Source organism: Cyanistes caeruleus, chromosome 14 (assembly GCF_971803275.1).
Source record: "Cyanistes caeruleus chromosome 14, bCyaCae1.hap1.1, whole genome shotgun sequence".
NCBI classification, from domain to species: Eukaryota; Metazoa; Chordata; class Aves; order Passeriformes; family Paridae; genus Cyanistes; species Cyanistes caeruleus.
Window position 1 is genome coordinate 12,027,438 of NC_141714.1, and position 15,020 is coordinate 12,042,457.

Here is a 15,020-nt window from a genome sequence, read left to right on the forward strand (position 1 = left end):
ACCCAAACCCCCTCCCCTTCCCGGAGGGTGCATCTCCCCGGCTGTGTGCAGCAGCTGCTTACAGAAACCCAGCTGCCGCTGCCCAGCCCTGGTGTTTTCTGCTGCTGCTTCCGGCTTTTTCACTGTGCTTTAAACTCAGCATCCCTTGCCCAACAGGACACTCTGTGGCTCGTGCTGTGGCTGAGGAGTTTCTGCCACATTTCATTTGCCACCCCGGGGTGTGCCCGTCTCTGCAGTGCCAGCTCCGCTCCGAGCTTCTGCCGCAGCCCATTTCACCATCCAGCCCGGCCGCCATCACCGCCTGAGGGAGCCGCGGCCGCGCCACAGCGCCCCCTGCAGGCGCGGGGGAATCCTGGCAGCGCCTGCCCGGCCGGGAGCCAGCAGCGCCCCTGGCGGCCGGGAGCGGAACTGCAGCCAAGGGGAAGGTGCCGCAGCCCAGAGCGGCTGGGGCTGGCTTTGGCTTCTGCTCCTCGGGGCTGCCGCGCCCGCTGCTGCCTTGCCTTGCTTTACATACACACACTGGGAAAGAACGGCTGCTCCTGTCCCGTAACTTGTCTGAAAGCCCCGTCATTTCAAAGTTATAATAATTTGGAGGGAAGTGTGTCGTATTTTCTGTTCCCAGGGAGGTTCCCACCTTCCTTGGTAGATGTCTGTCCTTCAAACCAAGATACTGCTGTTGTTGCTCTAACTCAAAATGAGCAGAGATGAATGTACAGGTTGATCTATCCAGTCCTACAGTCAGTGAACCAATAAAAATGTCATTAAAACAGACAGAGTGTTCAGAGACATGGAGAGCGATCTAAGCCTGAGGTGTGCTGTTCCCTAAGCACTGCTTTGATAAATACACTTCCCAGCTTTTGGATCTACTGCTGAAGTCTTAGAATGTAGTTTAAAATCCAGTACAATGAAAAATGAATCTGTAAGGGGAAAAAAACCTAGGGTGAATCCTCTTGTGTAAGTATGCAATTCAAAATTAGGTGGGGTTTTTCAATCTAGTAGATATACAATATTCAACCACATTTCTGCCTCCTTCCCCTTTATAAAAAAAATCAGTAAATGGGGGTGGCTGGGGGAGGTTCTGAGCATATTAGAGACAATTTTCTACTTGACTCTTTTAAAAAACCACCCTCACTTAGCAGAAACACAAATGCAATTTAAAAAAGGCTTTTTGCCAAAGTTGTGAATATTTACTTTAATTTGAATTCAGCCTTAGGGCTGATTAATTGTCTTGAATCCAAAACAAGATGAAAAATAATTTAGGGACTGACACTCCAATTTCAAATGTCCTTATCCATTTCTTTATATCAAACCTTTTCCCTTTTGTTCTTGCTTCGAAGTTAAGCCAAACACAGTTTTGCTTTCTTTTGTTTTGAGACCTGTTAAACTCCCTTGGTTCTCCCTCTGCTTTTCTATTTGGTTCGAAGCTGGCTTTAGTTTGTGGTTCAGAGCCAGCTCCAGGTGGCCTGGGGATTACAGATGCCTTGCCACCAGAACAAAGGAAACTGCTTTGTGAACTCTGGCAGAGCTAAGCCCTTCTTCCTATTTCCAGTCAAGAGAGTGGGCCCAGTGTGTAACTATTCCCTTGAAATAGAGAATTACAGATCTTAATTTCAGTGTGAAAATATGAGACAATTTTTCTTTGCACTGTGGAGTAGTTCTTTCTTTTCTTCCCTCTTCCTGTTGTCCTTGTGACCACTACTACTTCTTATAAAATTAGAATCCGCTAGAAATCAACTCCTTTGGAAAATGAATGGTTTGGAAATGTTTCAGAAAAGACAAATTATTGAAAGACACACTTCCAGACTCATGGGTTTATTTCCTTTACATGTATATGGAAAATGTCACCTGACAGGTTGATGTGGGCCTCAACCTTCTCTACTTAGATACAGCTCTTCTTACCTGGCCTCATAATGCTAAGATCATCACTGGAAGCCCTCCAGCATCTTCCTCATCCACCTGGAAGCTTCTTGCTTTTCATTCCTTTTGGACACTGTTTCTGACAGCAAAGCTCAGGTAACCTGTAGCTTTGCTGTTGATATCTGTTGTTCTTGTGTCCAGCTTTCCTCATTAAAAATGGCCATATAACCTTTCCTGCCAGCCAGAGACTGCTGGGAGCACTGACCTCCCCCAGAAAGCTCCACGACCGTACTGAAAACAAAAGTGGATCCTCCTTTTAATAATTCATAGGCCATCTGTTTAGCTTCTGAAAGAAGAAAAGCAAAAATGTGGGGTTTGTGCTAGTTTATCTAAATACCTCCACTAAAAAAAAAAAAAAAAGGAAAAAGACCCTTACAATAAACAACTTAAATGGAGCTCATGAAGGAAAGCACTTGTGGACATGGGGGCCTTAAAAACAATTGGGAAGAAAGAACTGGACACCTTCCCAACACAGCAGCTCTATGGGCTTCCCGAGAGAACTCTTTAGGTGGGCTCTTATCAGTGCTCTGTGTGGCCAGGCCACCCTGTTCCTGTCTGTTTGCAGACAAAACAAAGTTTTACCAATCTTCTTTGTGATCCCCCTCCTGAGTTCTCCCTCAAGCTGTCAACTTTAGAGAGCCCCTTTATACCTCCAGAACCCATAAGGCAGGGAAGACACCAAGAAAAAATCAGCATCAGCTGCTAAAAGGACTGAGAAATTGAACACCCCAGCTTTGGGGAATGACTTGTCCAGCACAGGGAGGAATGGCTCACGACTTCAGCAGACTTCAGCTCCCAGATTTCTCCTTCAAAACTGAGAAAAACTGCAAGGCTGATCAAACTACTGATTCCTTTTGCACGTGACGTGAAATATCACTGTTTTCCAGAGCTGACTAGATTAAAGGAAGACTCCTGCTTCAGTCACTGACATTCCTGCAGAAATTGCCTTTTTCTGGATTACCAGCAGTAACGTGAGTGGCTGGTGATGAAACACCTATGAAGCTTTTGAGTCTATTACTTTAGTGAGGGCCTTCTTCATCATAAGCCTGAATAGATTTATTGTCTTTGGTCATGGAGTGTGAACAAAAGTGATAGTACTCACCAGTAACTTAGCTTCCTCAATTCTACTCAATTCTAATTGTAACTAATGAAAAGCATACTGCATTTTTACATTGTGGTTCCAGGAAGCATTTTAAATAGAAGTAGCCTCCAGCACTGTTCAAAATGCAATCTAAATAATGTAAGATTGTTAGGAGAAAATACAGTGCTATTAAATAACACCAAGTAATGGACAACTATTCAAAGGCATTATTTTTTATTGGCCTGGATTATTATTGCTGAGAGTTTGTGACCTTACTTGCACTCAGTAATATTTACAGTCATTCGGGAAAGCTAAATAATCATTACTGATTAATTGCTATTGATAATACTGAGTGGTTGTATTCATATTTTGTGGATTTTCAGAGCTGTAAAAACTCCCAAATATATTTTGTTTTCTTCCTACAAGAAGGGTAACCCTTTTCAAAACTAATTTAGGAGACATTGACTTATTTTCCCTAAATTATATAAGCCCACCTCAAATGACGGATTGTTTCAGTCCAGTGAAATTTTCTTTCAGGTAAATAATATGTTTTGTGCAGTTTGTGAGAATGAGACTGTATTATAGACTCTCAACTGAAACACATCATGTCAGTGTGCAAAGTGAGCCTTTTCACTCAGAGGTGAGGGAATGGACAAAATATCCACTGATTCTATTACACAGATGTATAGGTGACATTTTGAGGAGAAGTGAGTAGGAAGGATGAAATCTGTGGTTTTGCTGGATGCATAACACTAATGATGCTGAAAATGGGATATTTCTGAAGATTGCCTCCTGATTTGCCTTGCAAATGGCTCTCTCTGCCAATACTTGCTCATGCCACACCTTTGACAAGAACCCATTTGCAGTGTTTTGCCAGCATTGTTTAGCGTGAAGCTTCGGGCTCTGGTGAAGTGTCCCTGTAGACCTTTTTATTTTCTTCCCAACTACAGGTTCTTGACAGAAGGAAATGTCAGAGAAGAGTTGTCATGGAGCATGTTGGGCTTTTTTACAATAAAAAACATTGTCCTGGGTCTAGTTGGTGGGAGTGAGCAGCCAGCATCTTTAGTGTCAGGGTGTGACTGATGGATGATTTCCAGGTTCACAGGGCACCCTCTGGTCTTAGCTAAACCAGTTTGGGCAGAGCTGTGATAGAGGAGGCAGTGGCAAAGCCAAGATACCTCCCACAAGAGCTCTCCACAGCTCCCTCCAATGGGAGTAACCACCCAGCATGACTGGTTTGCTCCTGGCTTTCTTGGTAGTGGCACACTCAATTAAAATGACAGAATGATGCACAATGGGAGGAAGAGCTGTGTTATATTGTGGTTTTTAATCCGTGACATGGGATGAGGGGCAGAGCTGGCAGCCTGGGCTGCAGCTGCCCTGCCCAGAGTGTCAAAGCCCCACAATACATCAAGGTATGTGTCTGATAGCCCTGTTGAAGCTGCAAAGCTGAAGGAATTTAATCCTGTTTTCATGATTATGTGGAATGGGAGCAGAGCTGATTGTGTTTATTCTGCCCTAATATTAAGAATAGTTCTCAGGATTTTTGGGGTTCTTTGGTACTCCAGGCCCCAGCAGTCACTGCCCTGTGGCCAGAGAGGGATCCTGGAGACCTGATTTTTATGACAGGAATTGCAGCCATGGGCAGTCCATGCTGGAGCAGGGGAGCACATGGGGACAAAGAGGTGGTGGGGAGATGTTATGGACAGATCCCAACCCCACCCCTGTTCCACCTGGGGAAGGAGAGGCAGAGGAGGAAAAAGAGGATGTGAGTGGAATGTATTTTAGCTTTTTTATCTTTCTCACCATCAAACCTATTATAATTTACAATTAATTAAAATATTTCTTTTCCAAGTGAAGTCTGTTTTGCCTGTGAGAGTAATGGGTTAGTGGTCTCCTTGTTTTTTTCTTGACCATTAGCTTTTTCATTTTATTTTCTCCTCCCCCATCCCACTGAGAGGAGTGATGGTTGGTGGGAAGCTGGCAGCTAATCCAGATAGACCCACTGCAGTATCATGTGCTGTAGAATTTTGTACAGGAGTTCCTCCTCAGAGAGAAATCCTTCCTGTGTGATGTGCTTTAACATCCAGCACATAACTCTTCTTCTCAAATGTATAGCAATGCACACGGGAGTGAAATCTCCTGAAGGTGGGAGAGAACAAGAGTGAGGATAAGTGTGGGGGGGATACAGAGGAAATGGGACAGTCTATCCTGACCAACATTTGACATGCCAAGAGGTTCCTGTGTTCATAGACTTGCAAGCTTGAAAGAGCTGCTGTGCTGGGTTGGATCTCTTGTCAGCAATATTTCTTCAAGGTTCTTCATAGTCTTCACAGTCAGTCAGAAGTGAGCCTTTTAGTTTCCTAGTAATTCCTCTGTGCTGGAAATGCACAGCATGGCTGTCACTATTTCAATGTGTCACTCAAGTGTTTGTGAAAATGGGAGCTTAGCAAAGAAACTTACTGTTGCTGAAACAAACACGGTGAAAAGAAGGCAGGATAAATGGAACCATCTTTCTGTCCCTGCAGAAACTCAACATATTGCATGAAGGTGTCCATGTCCTTGACTGTAGCTGAGAATGAATCTGGGCTTTGCTACAACAGCAAGATCAGATATCTGGAAAAATCAGAAGTCACTAAGAGAAAGACAATCTCCTGTCCTGATATTGAAGATTACAAAACAGCCAATCAAGAGCCAGATGTGGTGTGGTACAAGGTAATTATTGCTGTCTTATTCCTGTTGTGCTGAAACTGTTCAAAACTTTCACTGTTTTCAGTCTGAGGCTTAGAGCTGACTTTCTCTGAAGCATCAGTGGTTTGTGACTGGCCTGGAGAGTGTTGTCCCAGTATGAGAGTTTTGCAGGTCAAACTACCCAGCATGGTCATTGTCCAAAAGAAGTCAGTATCAATGAGGATGTTCTGTGAGAGACCTCACAGGACTTCTCTATCAGCAGTACCTCATTCCCAAACCACAGTGCCTCTGTACCACTTTATACCCTGGTGTGGTGTCTCCTGCATGATCTGGAGTAGAAACAAAGGGAAGCAATGGAGCCAAAGATGTGTTAGCACCGCCAGCTTCAGTTGTGCTGCCCAATTAATTTTTATGGAGTCTGTCGGATAATTTCACCTAGACTTGTAAATTTTTACCAAAGTCTCCTGGAGTCTGCACAGAAGTCGGCTGAGGTTCATTGAGTAACTGCCATGAAGTCAGTTCATTTTAACTGAGGTCAGTTAGATACTTTTACTACTTGCCAGGTAACTCATCTGCCTGCACCTTCTCCAAGGCCTGTCAACTATCATACACCACTTTCATCAGCAGATGTACTGGTGATGTGTTTCTGTAGCTCCCCAATAAAGCAGGACAATGAGAAAATATGGGTTGGCTGGAAAACATCAGGTAATGAGAACACAGCAAGGTCTGGCAAATTTTGCCTGTTGTCTGGACTTGGGTCAAAGTCTGATATTTGGAAAGTCCTCAGATATTAGTTGAGGGCTAATACCCTGTACTAACAATGCAAGAAACAGCAGAGAAGATTAAAGAGCTGAGAGTCAGAAGGAACTGGAAATAGTTGGGCAAGAGGAACAGTTCAGTGGCATCTGTGGAAAACAGAGTCTGGATTGTAGGGGTTTAGGATAAGCTTGGTTCAAGTAATACAGACAGAAACATACAAACTAGTTAAAACGTAATTTGGTGCTTGAATTGCCAACCTTAATAATATTCTTTAAACACAATTATTTTGTATGAAATTAAGTAATGTGGGCAGACTAGCATATTTTTTTCCTCCTTAGCAGGTTGCAGCTGAAAAGAGCAATTATAAAAGTTGTCATTTATTTGTTTTTTACAGAAATCTCATGTTATAGTAGCAAAATGTGTGCCATAACTATTACTGTGAACTAGGTTTTTCTTTCAGCAGTTGAAGCTCTTTCTCTCAGCATATGGATTGATATCTTCAGTGCTGTTCATATGTCAAATGTATGTATATAGTTAATCATAGCATCTCCTGTGTTGGAAGGGGCTGACATGGATCATGGATTCCAATTCTTGGCTCTGCACATGAAGTCAGAAATCTCAGAGCAAAGAGGATACTGAAGAGAAGCTGCTTCTTGGCCTCTCTGCCTTGGCATTACTGAACACCAGATCAGTGAAGATCTCAATTTTTTGCAAAAGCACACTGACAAATAGTCTGGCAGAAATGATTTTCAGCTGTCATGGAGCAGAAATGAGTCTAAAGAAGATGCATGTGCAGCTCCACACCAGAGATGCTTTGTACTGACCAAGACAGGGAGTGGAAGGGTCTGTTCCATAACCCCAGCCACGTTGTCTGGGTGTCACACACAGGTTGTGTGACACCAGGCTGGAGTGTGACAGCTGGCTGACAAATCATCACTGAGGTGAAATTGAATAGAATTGATGTCATTGGATGATAACAGTGAGACAATCTAAGTTGACAACCTTTAGTTTGGCTTGATAGTGAAAAGAGACTATCTTTTCACTATCTTGAGTGAGACAACCCACTACATACACCTTCTTATCTATAATTAACAATAACGAGTTATCAGTTTGGCTCTCAGAGAAACATCTTTATTACCTGGACCTGAGTCAGGAAGCTCAGAAGGGTGCAATCACAATATTAATGTTGTATAGCAGGTATATATGTCAGGTTATCCCTTGAAACTTTTTCCTGAACAGAGTTTTGGGTATTCTAGAGACTATTATGTTACTGTTAATAAAAGTCTGCATATTCAAAAGTGCAGGAGTCAAATTTCTAGAAAATATAGAATTATATGGATTTTAAAATAATTTGGTGAATACTGGGGTAGCCCCTACAAACTGCAGTCTGGGACTTAAGAGCATGCTGTGGGAGGCAATATGAGTAACAAGAAGCAGGTCCCTTCTCATGAAGAATAGTGGAAAGTGTTATCCTGCCTTGGGATCTGACCCTCACTTTCCAAAGAAGACATCCATATCTGGTCATAACACACTGGATCCTCAAGTTTTTCCCCCCTACCTTGGATTTTAAGTTTGATGTGTACATAAAACCAAATTTGCTCCAGAGGCACTGGTGGGAGCCAGGGGGGAGTGGAAGAGTGCGTATTCCTTTCCATTATGCTGGAATATTTAGAGATTTTCACCCAGACAGGGTGCAGAAGTTGTTCAAAATAGAACAGTAGATAGATAAATAAATATGAGGAAGTCCTTGAGATTTCCTTCTTTATCCCTTCTGCTGAAAAGAGAAATCCTTGTGTTCATGAGAACCTGCCAGTTGACTGGCAATCAGGGACTTTGGACTTGTGGCCTATGAAATACCATCAGACAGGACAGTGATGATGCCAGCCCATTGTGTACAGAACCTGCTCTGCCTTCCAAAAGGCTTCTCTGTGTTGAGGGAATGATGAATCTGAGCTAGTAATTGCATTAATTTACTGGGAGTTAACTGTAGTTTAAACATGCTCTTAATTATGTCTGAATAGAATTCCACATGCACACCCAGTATGTAATATACTGTTTGTTGTGAGGATCTGTTTTAAGAGTAGTATGAGCTTCGCTTCTGAGTAGAATTAAACTTCATTAAGTATTTATTTTTAAAGATTTCCCCAATTAATGCCATTGATATATGCTCAGTTCAGTTATGCCTATTAGAACTGTTTTGACAAGACATGTGGGATTTTTTTTTAAAGTAAAGGTGTGTGCCAAGGCATGATTGAATGAATGGGATTTAAGAGTAAAAGCTGTTTCATGAAAAATCAGCTGGCAGAGGGGAAAGGTATATTACATCTTGAGTGTGGAGTCTTAATCCATTTCCATCATGTCTTTTCTACTACTGAAGGGAGGGCTAAGAGAACAATCAAAATGTCAGGTGAAGGACAGGTAGTTGTTATCTACCCAGAAAAATAGACTTTTGAGGTACTGCCACTTAGATTTCAAGGAAGATAAAAAGAAGTGTAGTAGTGCACACCTTAATTACTGCAGAAAAAAAACCCCAAAATATTTCAGATGTCTAAACAAAGTAAATAGTCTAGAAAAAGAAGCACAGTTTCTTCTAGCAGGTAAATATATTGCAAAAGCAGTAAAGAGCAATTAATTGGCTAAAGCCTTTGGGGAGAATTTAGAGCACCTTCCAGTACCTGAAGGGGGCTTAGAAGATGACTGGGGAGGGACTTGTAAGGGCATGTAATGAAAGGGCAGGAGGGAATGGCCTTGGACTGAAGGAGAGTAGGTTTAGATCAGATATTGAACTTTTTCCTGTGAGAGTGGTGAGGCACTGGCACAGGTTGCCCAAAGAAGCTGTGGATTCCCCATCCCTGAAAGGGTTCAACACCAAGTAGGATGGGGCTTGAAGCAACCTGGTTTACTGGAAGGTGTCCCTGCCCATGCAAGGGTGTTGGAATGAGATGATCTGTAAGGTCCCTTCCAACCCAAGCTGTTCTGTGATTCCATGAAATGAGCCTTTAGAGAAATTAGAAGACCTCCGACTGTAAAATACAGATTTCATTCTATTTCTAATAGTTTTCACAATATAAAATCTAGTACGAATTTTGGTTTTAAGCCATTTTCCAGCTTATCCCCTTTTTTCCTTTTACTTTTGTGTATTAAATATGTAAACAAGCATTTTCAACATACTTCTGTAAAGCCTGCATAGTCAGCATAAAAAATAATTGCTGAAATTTGGGGAAGAAAGCCTTATAAATAATTTTTAATAGGAAGTATTTCAAGAAGATACAAAAAGAAATAATTAGGAAATTAGTAGTACAATTCCACCAGAAAAAATCCTCAATGTAAAACCACAATAGCACGAACACTGTTTTTGCTAAATCATTAATCTTTGCAGTAGTAAAGGTGTCATCCTTCTTATTGCAAACTTGTGTATAAAAATATAAAGCATATGAAAATGTATCTTCCATTTCTTTGTTCCCATACTTTTAAAAATTGAGAATATAAAACTGGTAACACATAATAAGTTATTTCAGTGCTGCACTAAAGGGTGCATTTCTGAAATATGCTTAATTTGTGTGTTCTGAGAATTGTATCCCTTCTAAATTAGGATTGAATAGGACTGAGTCGTCTTCTTTTCCCAGTGTTCAGATTTAGTTACTCCAAGTAGATGGCTGATGTAGCTTTCAATAGAACTCATATCATCTATATCATCATATCTATATCAATATCAAGCTCAAATCAGAAAGGATTTAATGGCATTTCCTGGCTCAAATATGTGTCCTGAGTGAGTATCAGCACAGCAGATGGGATCTGGATTCCGGTCATTCTCTATCACCAGTGTTAATTAAAGTTCATTTAAAGGACAAGATGATGCTCTCCTTACAGCTGTACTTTGGAAACAGATGTGCTGATCACTCTGTTACCTGCAGTAGTGTTGCACAGCTTCCAAATCTGAAATCTGATCATATTGTAACTGAATTTGGCCTCCTAGGGACAGGGAGAATTCTTCAGGTCCCCCTTTGTAAGTGCAAGGCCAGAAACTCTCAGTCCTGCCTTTTTATTTCTTTACTGTTGTCCTTTAATTTAGAATCTGACATGGATTCAAAATGCATATAGAGTCCATGAAAAATTTATGTTTGTGTCATGCTGATCTCTCACTGTGGTACAATATATTTGCATGTTGACGTATTTTCTTGTTTGGTTGTTTTCTTAAAAGAAAGCTTTGTTCTATTTTGTTTTCTGTGTTTCTGACACTGCTGTTGTAGACGAGCAGAAAATGGGGCATAGGTGTGGGCACGTCACCAGTCTCTGAGGTTGCTGAGCCTGGTGTAACTGATGTGAGACTGCAGCAATCTGAGAGCTTATTCCGAGCTGCCACCTTGAGAGAGGGAGTAGAGGGGCACTGAAGGCACTCAGGCCTGTGTTGCTTTGTGTTTCCTGGGTATAGGATTAGCCAGAGCCTCTGGAACTGTTGGGACTACTGAGTGCTTTAGAGAACTTAAAAAGTATGACTTTGTTGCAGGCAGAACAGGCTTGATGTTAAAGGTATTTAGAGATAATAAATACATAATCTTAAGGTGCCATTTTCAAGAGACAGTGATTAGATTTGGCCCATGCTTTTTTTTCAGAGCATTCCAAGAATAATTCAATCATGAGTACTGCTCATGTGGAAGGTGGCTGATCTGCCTGCAAGGATCCAGTATATTAGGAAGAGGAGAACCTCTTCTTGCCCTATATCACACCCTATCCAGAATGACTCAAATGCTGTCCCAGCTGGACCACAATTTGTAGCAATGAACCTAAATCTGCCAAACACCAGCTGAGGACGGTGTGGGTGAAGTCAGTGAGAGTTGCAGGCTATCAGCACCATGTCCTGCATCAGAGGGTGCATGTGGAGGTGATGTTGCAAGGTGCCTGGTGATGGGAAAAGGCTGAATCAAATCTCAGCAGGTGCTGGAGGAGCCAGTGATGAGAAGTAAGGCTGTGAGGAAACCTGGCTTCTGAATTCTCTCAAAAAAGTGCTATTTTTCATGTTTTCTTCTATTGGTAAATGGTTCTGGCCTGGGACTATATGTAAAATTTGCCTTCAGGCTAGCTCTTAACAGATGTTGCCCTTACTCCCTTCAAATAGAGATGTATTTTAATGGTCCATCCTAAAGGAGAGGCCTTGGCAGTTGTTATGAAGAAAAAAAAAAGATACTTAACCATTGCTTGAGGGCACCATGTATTAAACACAGCCTGTGTGATACAGTAGGAAAAACTCAACCTTAGAAACATTTCTGTTTCATTTCAGTCTTCAGATTAATTCCAGTTTCAGATCTCTCTGCTTTCTGAAATTACATTTGAATTTTAATTGCAAAATATATTTAGGTGGTTGTTTCCTTATGCATAATACTGAAAATATGATCAGGCAATACTGTCTTATGTTGGTAATTTTGGCACTGGATTTTTTTCTGCAGGAATGTGAGCCAAAAATGTGGAGAAACGTTGTAATTCAGAAGGGAAATACTCTCTTAATTCAAGAGGTCCAGGAAGAAGATGGAGGAAATTATACCTGTGAACTAAAATTTGAAGGCAAGCTTATACGAAGGACGGTTGAATTGAAGGTTACTGGTAAGAATCTTTTTTCTATGCCAATAGGAAAAAAAATAAATCTATGAAATAATAAGAAAAAATGGTATTCACATGTTGGCGAAATCTCTCAGTGAATCTGTTTGATAGAAGTAAGTCCTCAGCAAATCCCAGTAGCTGAGCAGTCACAGACTCAGGGAAATTTATATCAAGATCTTCTAAAATTACACAGAAGAGTACTTCTACCTTTTGCTCTGTAGAAAACCTGCTCCATATTTTTAAGCTTTCATTTAATTTATGACGATCAGCTTTTCTAGTCTAGAGATTGTATTTAGTGAAGAGTATGGCACAACCTATTCCAAGAATGAAATTAGCAATGTTGGACTGTCATAACAAAGTAACCTGCTTGTCAGGAGGTTCTCTATGGTTCTGACTTCATGTAGTATTTACTAGACAACAGTATTTTTCTGTCTATTTTTGCCAGGTACCAAAAATGAACAGCTAAAAAAAGTATTGTCTACTGACATATTCCTCCTCCCTTTTCACCCCACTGTGCAGTATGACATCTATAATTATTATTTTGCCTCCTGTGTCTGTGGAACTTTGCAAGTACCTGAAAACGGTTGAGGTTTTCTTCAGCCTTTCACACAAAACCATATAAACAAATGGTTGGGTATTTCCCACACATACTGATTAAAATGGGGCCCTACTCAAAGCAGTGACTGGTAGAATTCTTCTTTATTACATCAAACTGAATTGTTCCATATGATATTCCTAATATGTTCTTGAAAAAAAGAGTCTTCCCTTTATTTTGAGTGGAATCTGGATTTTTATTCTTATCATTATTCCTCATTTTCAGTAAGTTCTATTCCCTGTGTGGCCTATGGTCATGTGACCCTTTATTGTCCATTTTTTACCATGGACAGAACTCTAAAGTATTGATTTGACCTACCTGACCCTAGACCTGAGATATGAATGAAGATACAATGAATTAAGATATGACTATGATATATATGATGATCATATGATAATGAACCAATACCTGCTTTGTGGGTAGTTGCTACTCTAAGTAACATGCTGGTCTTCAACCAGAATGTGAACTAAGTTTGACAAAGTGAAAATGAGATGCATTTAACTCAATTCCTCACAATGGATATTCTATGCTCTCCCTCTCATCATGACCTTGCTAGTCATGTGTTCTCTTCATTATTTAAACACTGTGGTGATTTTATACTTCAAAATTTAAAGGAATTTTTCCTAAACTAAATATAGTATTTATTACAGTTATTTATTTTATTGAAAAGTTTATTATCTGAATTATTTAAGTGTTCTCCTTTTGGCAAAATGCTTGAGAATCAAAAGATTTTTCCCCTTTTAATTTGGTGTGATTTCATGTTGCATTAAATTTTGTTTAGTTTACAAAAGCACATATGTTTGTAAACACCTTTTCCAGATGGAAATGTTTTGGAGACATATCTGATGTTATGTGTTTGCTGGTTGAATCTCTGTAGGTATCTGAAAGAGGCTGGTAAGGTTATGTAAATGAAAACCTAAAAATGTGGGCCAGAACTACAAATGTAATAGAACCATGTAAGCATATTGTCTCACAGCTTGGTTGAACAAGTTTATTTTTCCTGTTTTTGTGTTGTTTCAGTTTATGAAGTTTACATGTGCGTAGGTTTAGATCTTTGTGGGGGAGAAGTCAAAGAAAATTTGTACAACAGCAAAGGATTGCTTGTGTTGTGTGGCTGTCCAAGCTGGGTGGGGAGGATCTGAGATCAGATCACAGGCTGGGAGCAGGTACATGACATCCTCAGGGACCTGGCTGAATAAATGTGTGGTCCCTCACTGACTCATCCCAGTATGTCCAGGTCTTTCTTGTAATGGAATTGGTGTTGCCCTGTGCCCCATTTTTCATCTGTCTGAAAATGAGTTCTCATCAAACATTGTACCAGGAGAGGCTAGAGGGAGAACCAGAGCTCTGACTTCTGAACCTGCTGGTCTTTAAAATTGCTTTTAGCAAATACTCCTGAAGGCTGGGGAAGAATTGTCTCTGCTAGCCTGCAACACAAATGTGGAGAAAAGGATCTTGCCTGCTGCTTTCTTCTGAAGGAGCTTTGTAATTCTGTTTCTATTACTGGTACTTATTACCATGCCTGAATTGGCATTTATTGGCAAGTGTCTGAGTTCCTCTAACATAAAGATTTTGAATAGAAAGACTCTGTTGGGCACTGCTAGCAGTCATGGTAACCTAAAATTGCTATTGAAGAGTTATTCTGAAAGTGAAATGGGTAACTCCATGTCTCCCTTGAGCAAGGAGAGATGCACTGCCATGGAGAGAGAGGAAGCTGGCTTAGACTCCCTGTAGTCTTTCAGGCATTTGCTGAAGTACACAGTTACACAGGACTGGTGTACAAAGCACACCAGTTAGGTGGGTGAAGTTATTTATCTCTCAATTGTAAGACAAAGATCTTTTTTTCTTTGAAGTTGCATCAAATATTGTACATGAGGTTTTTAGTCCTTTGTGAAGATTCTGGTAGTTATGTAAGTAGCAGTATGAAATATCTGCTATTCGTAGCTAAATGCAGAACAGGCATCTAAGCAGTGAAACTTGAAATCAGAATAAATGCAGTGCTGTCATAACAGAAGTTACATCAAATGCTTTAGGAAAATTTCAAGGTACAGGAGCCAGACACACCATTTTAACTTGCTGTTGGTAAAACTAATCAGAATAGTTAATGAGATCCCAGACAAATGCAGCGGTTTTGCTGAAGATGTGATCCCACAAGCCAGCCTGATCGAAGTTAACAGCAGACAGGAGAGCAGCTGTGGGCCAAGTGAAGGATGACTGCCTGTTTGGTGTTTATATCAGTGTTGCCTAAGGATTTATTTCAGGTAAAGGCTTTCAGATGGGAACACAACCCTGCTCTTATTGTTTAGTTATCCAGTAAAGTCCAGTGATGTCATTAGGGCTATGAGAAGGTGTTGCCTTAACTTCCTGTACCAAAGTGTTGGC

General features: G+C 40.8%; 1 protein-coding gene across 15 annotated transcripts in view; it reads left to right on the forward strand.

Moving 5' to 3' along the window:
- The window catches only part of IL1RAPL2 (interleukin 1 receptor accessory protein like 2), a 366,669-nt gene that overhangs the window by 199,909 nt on the left and 151,740 nt on the right, over positions 1-15,020 (forward strand). For all 15 annotated transcript variants that reach the window (XM_086850187.1, XM_086850195.1, XM_086850200.1 and 12 more), the window contains 2 exons: positions 5,527-5,713; positions 11,893-12,046. In XM_086850187.1, coding sequence (XP_086706313.1) covers positions 5,527-5,713; positions 11,893-12,046 — 341 coding nt within the window. The remainder of the gene's footprint in view (positions 1-5,526; positions 5,714-11,892; positions 12,047-15,020) is intronic.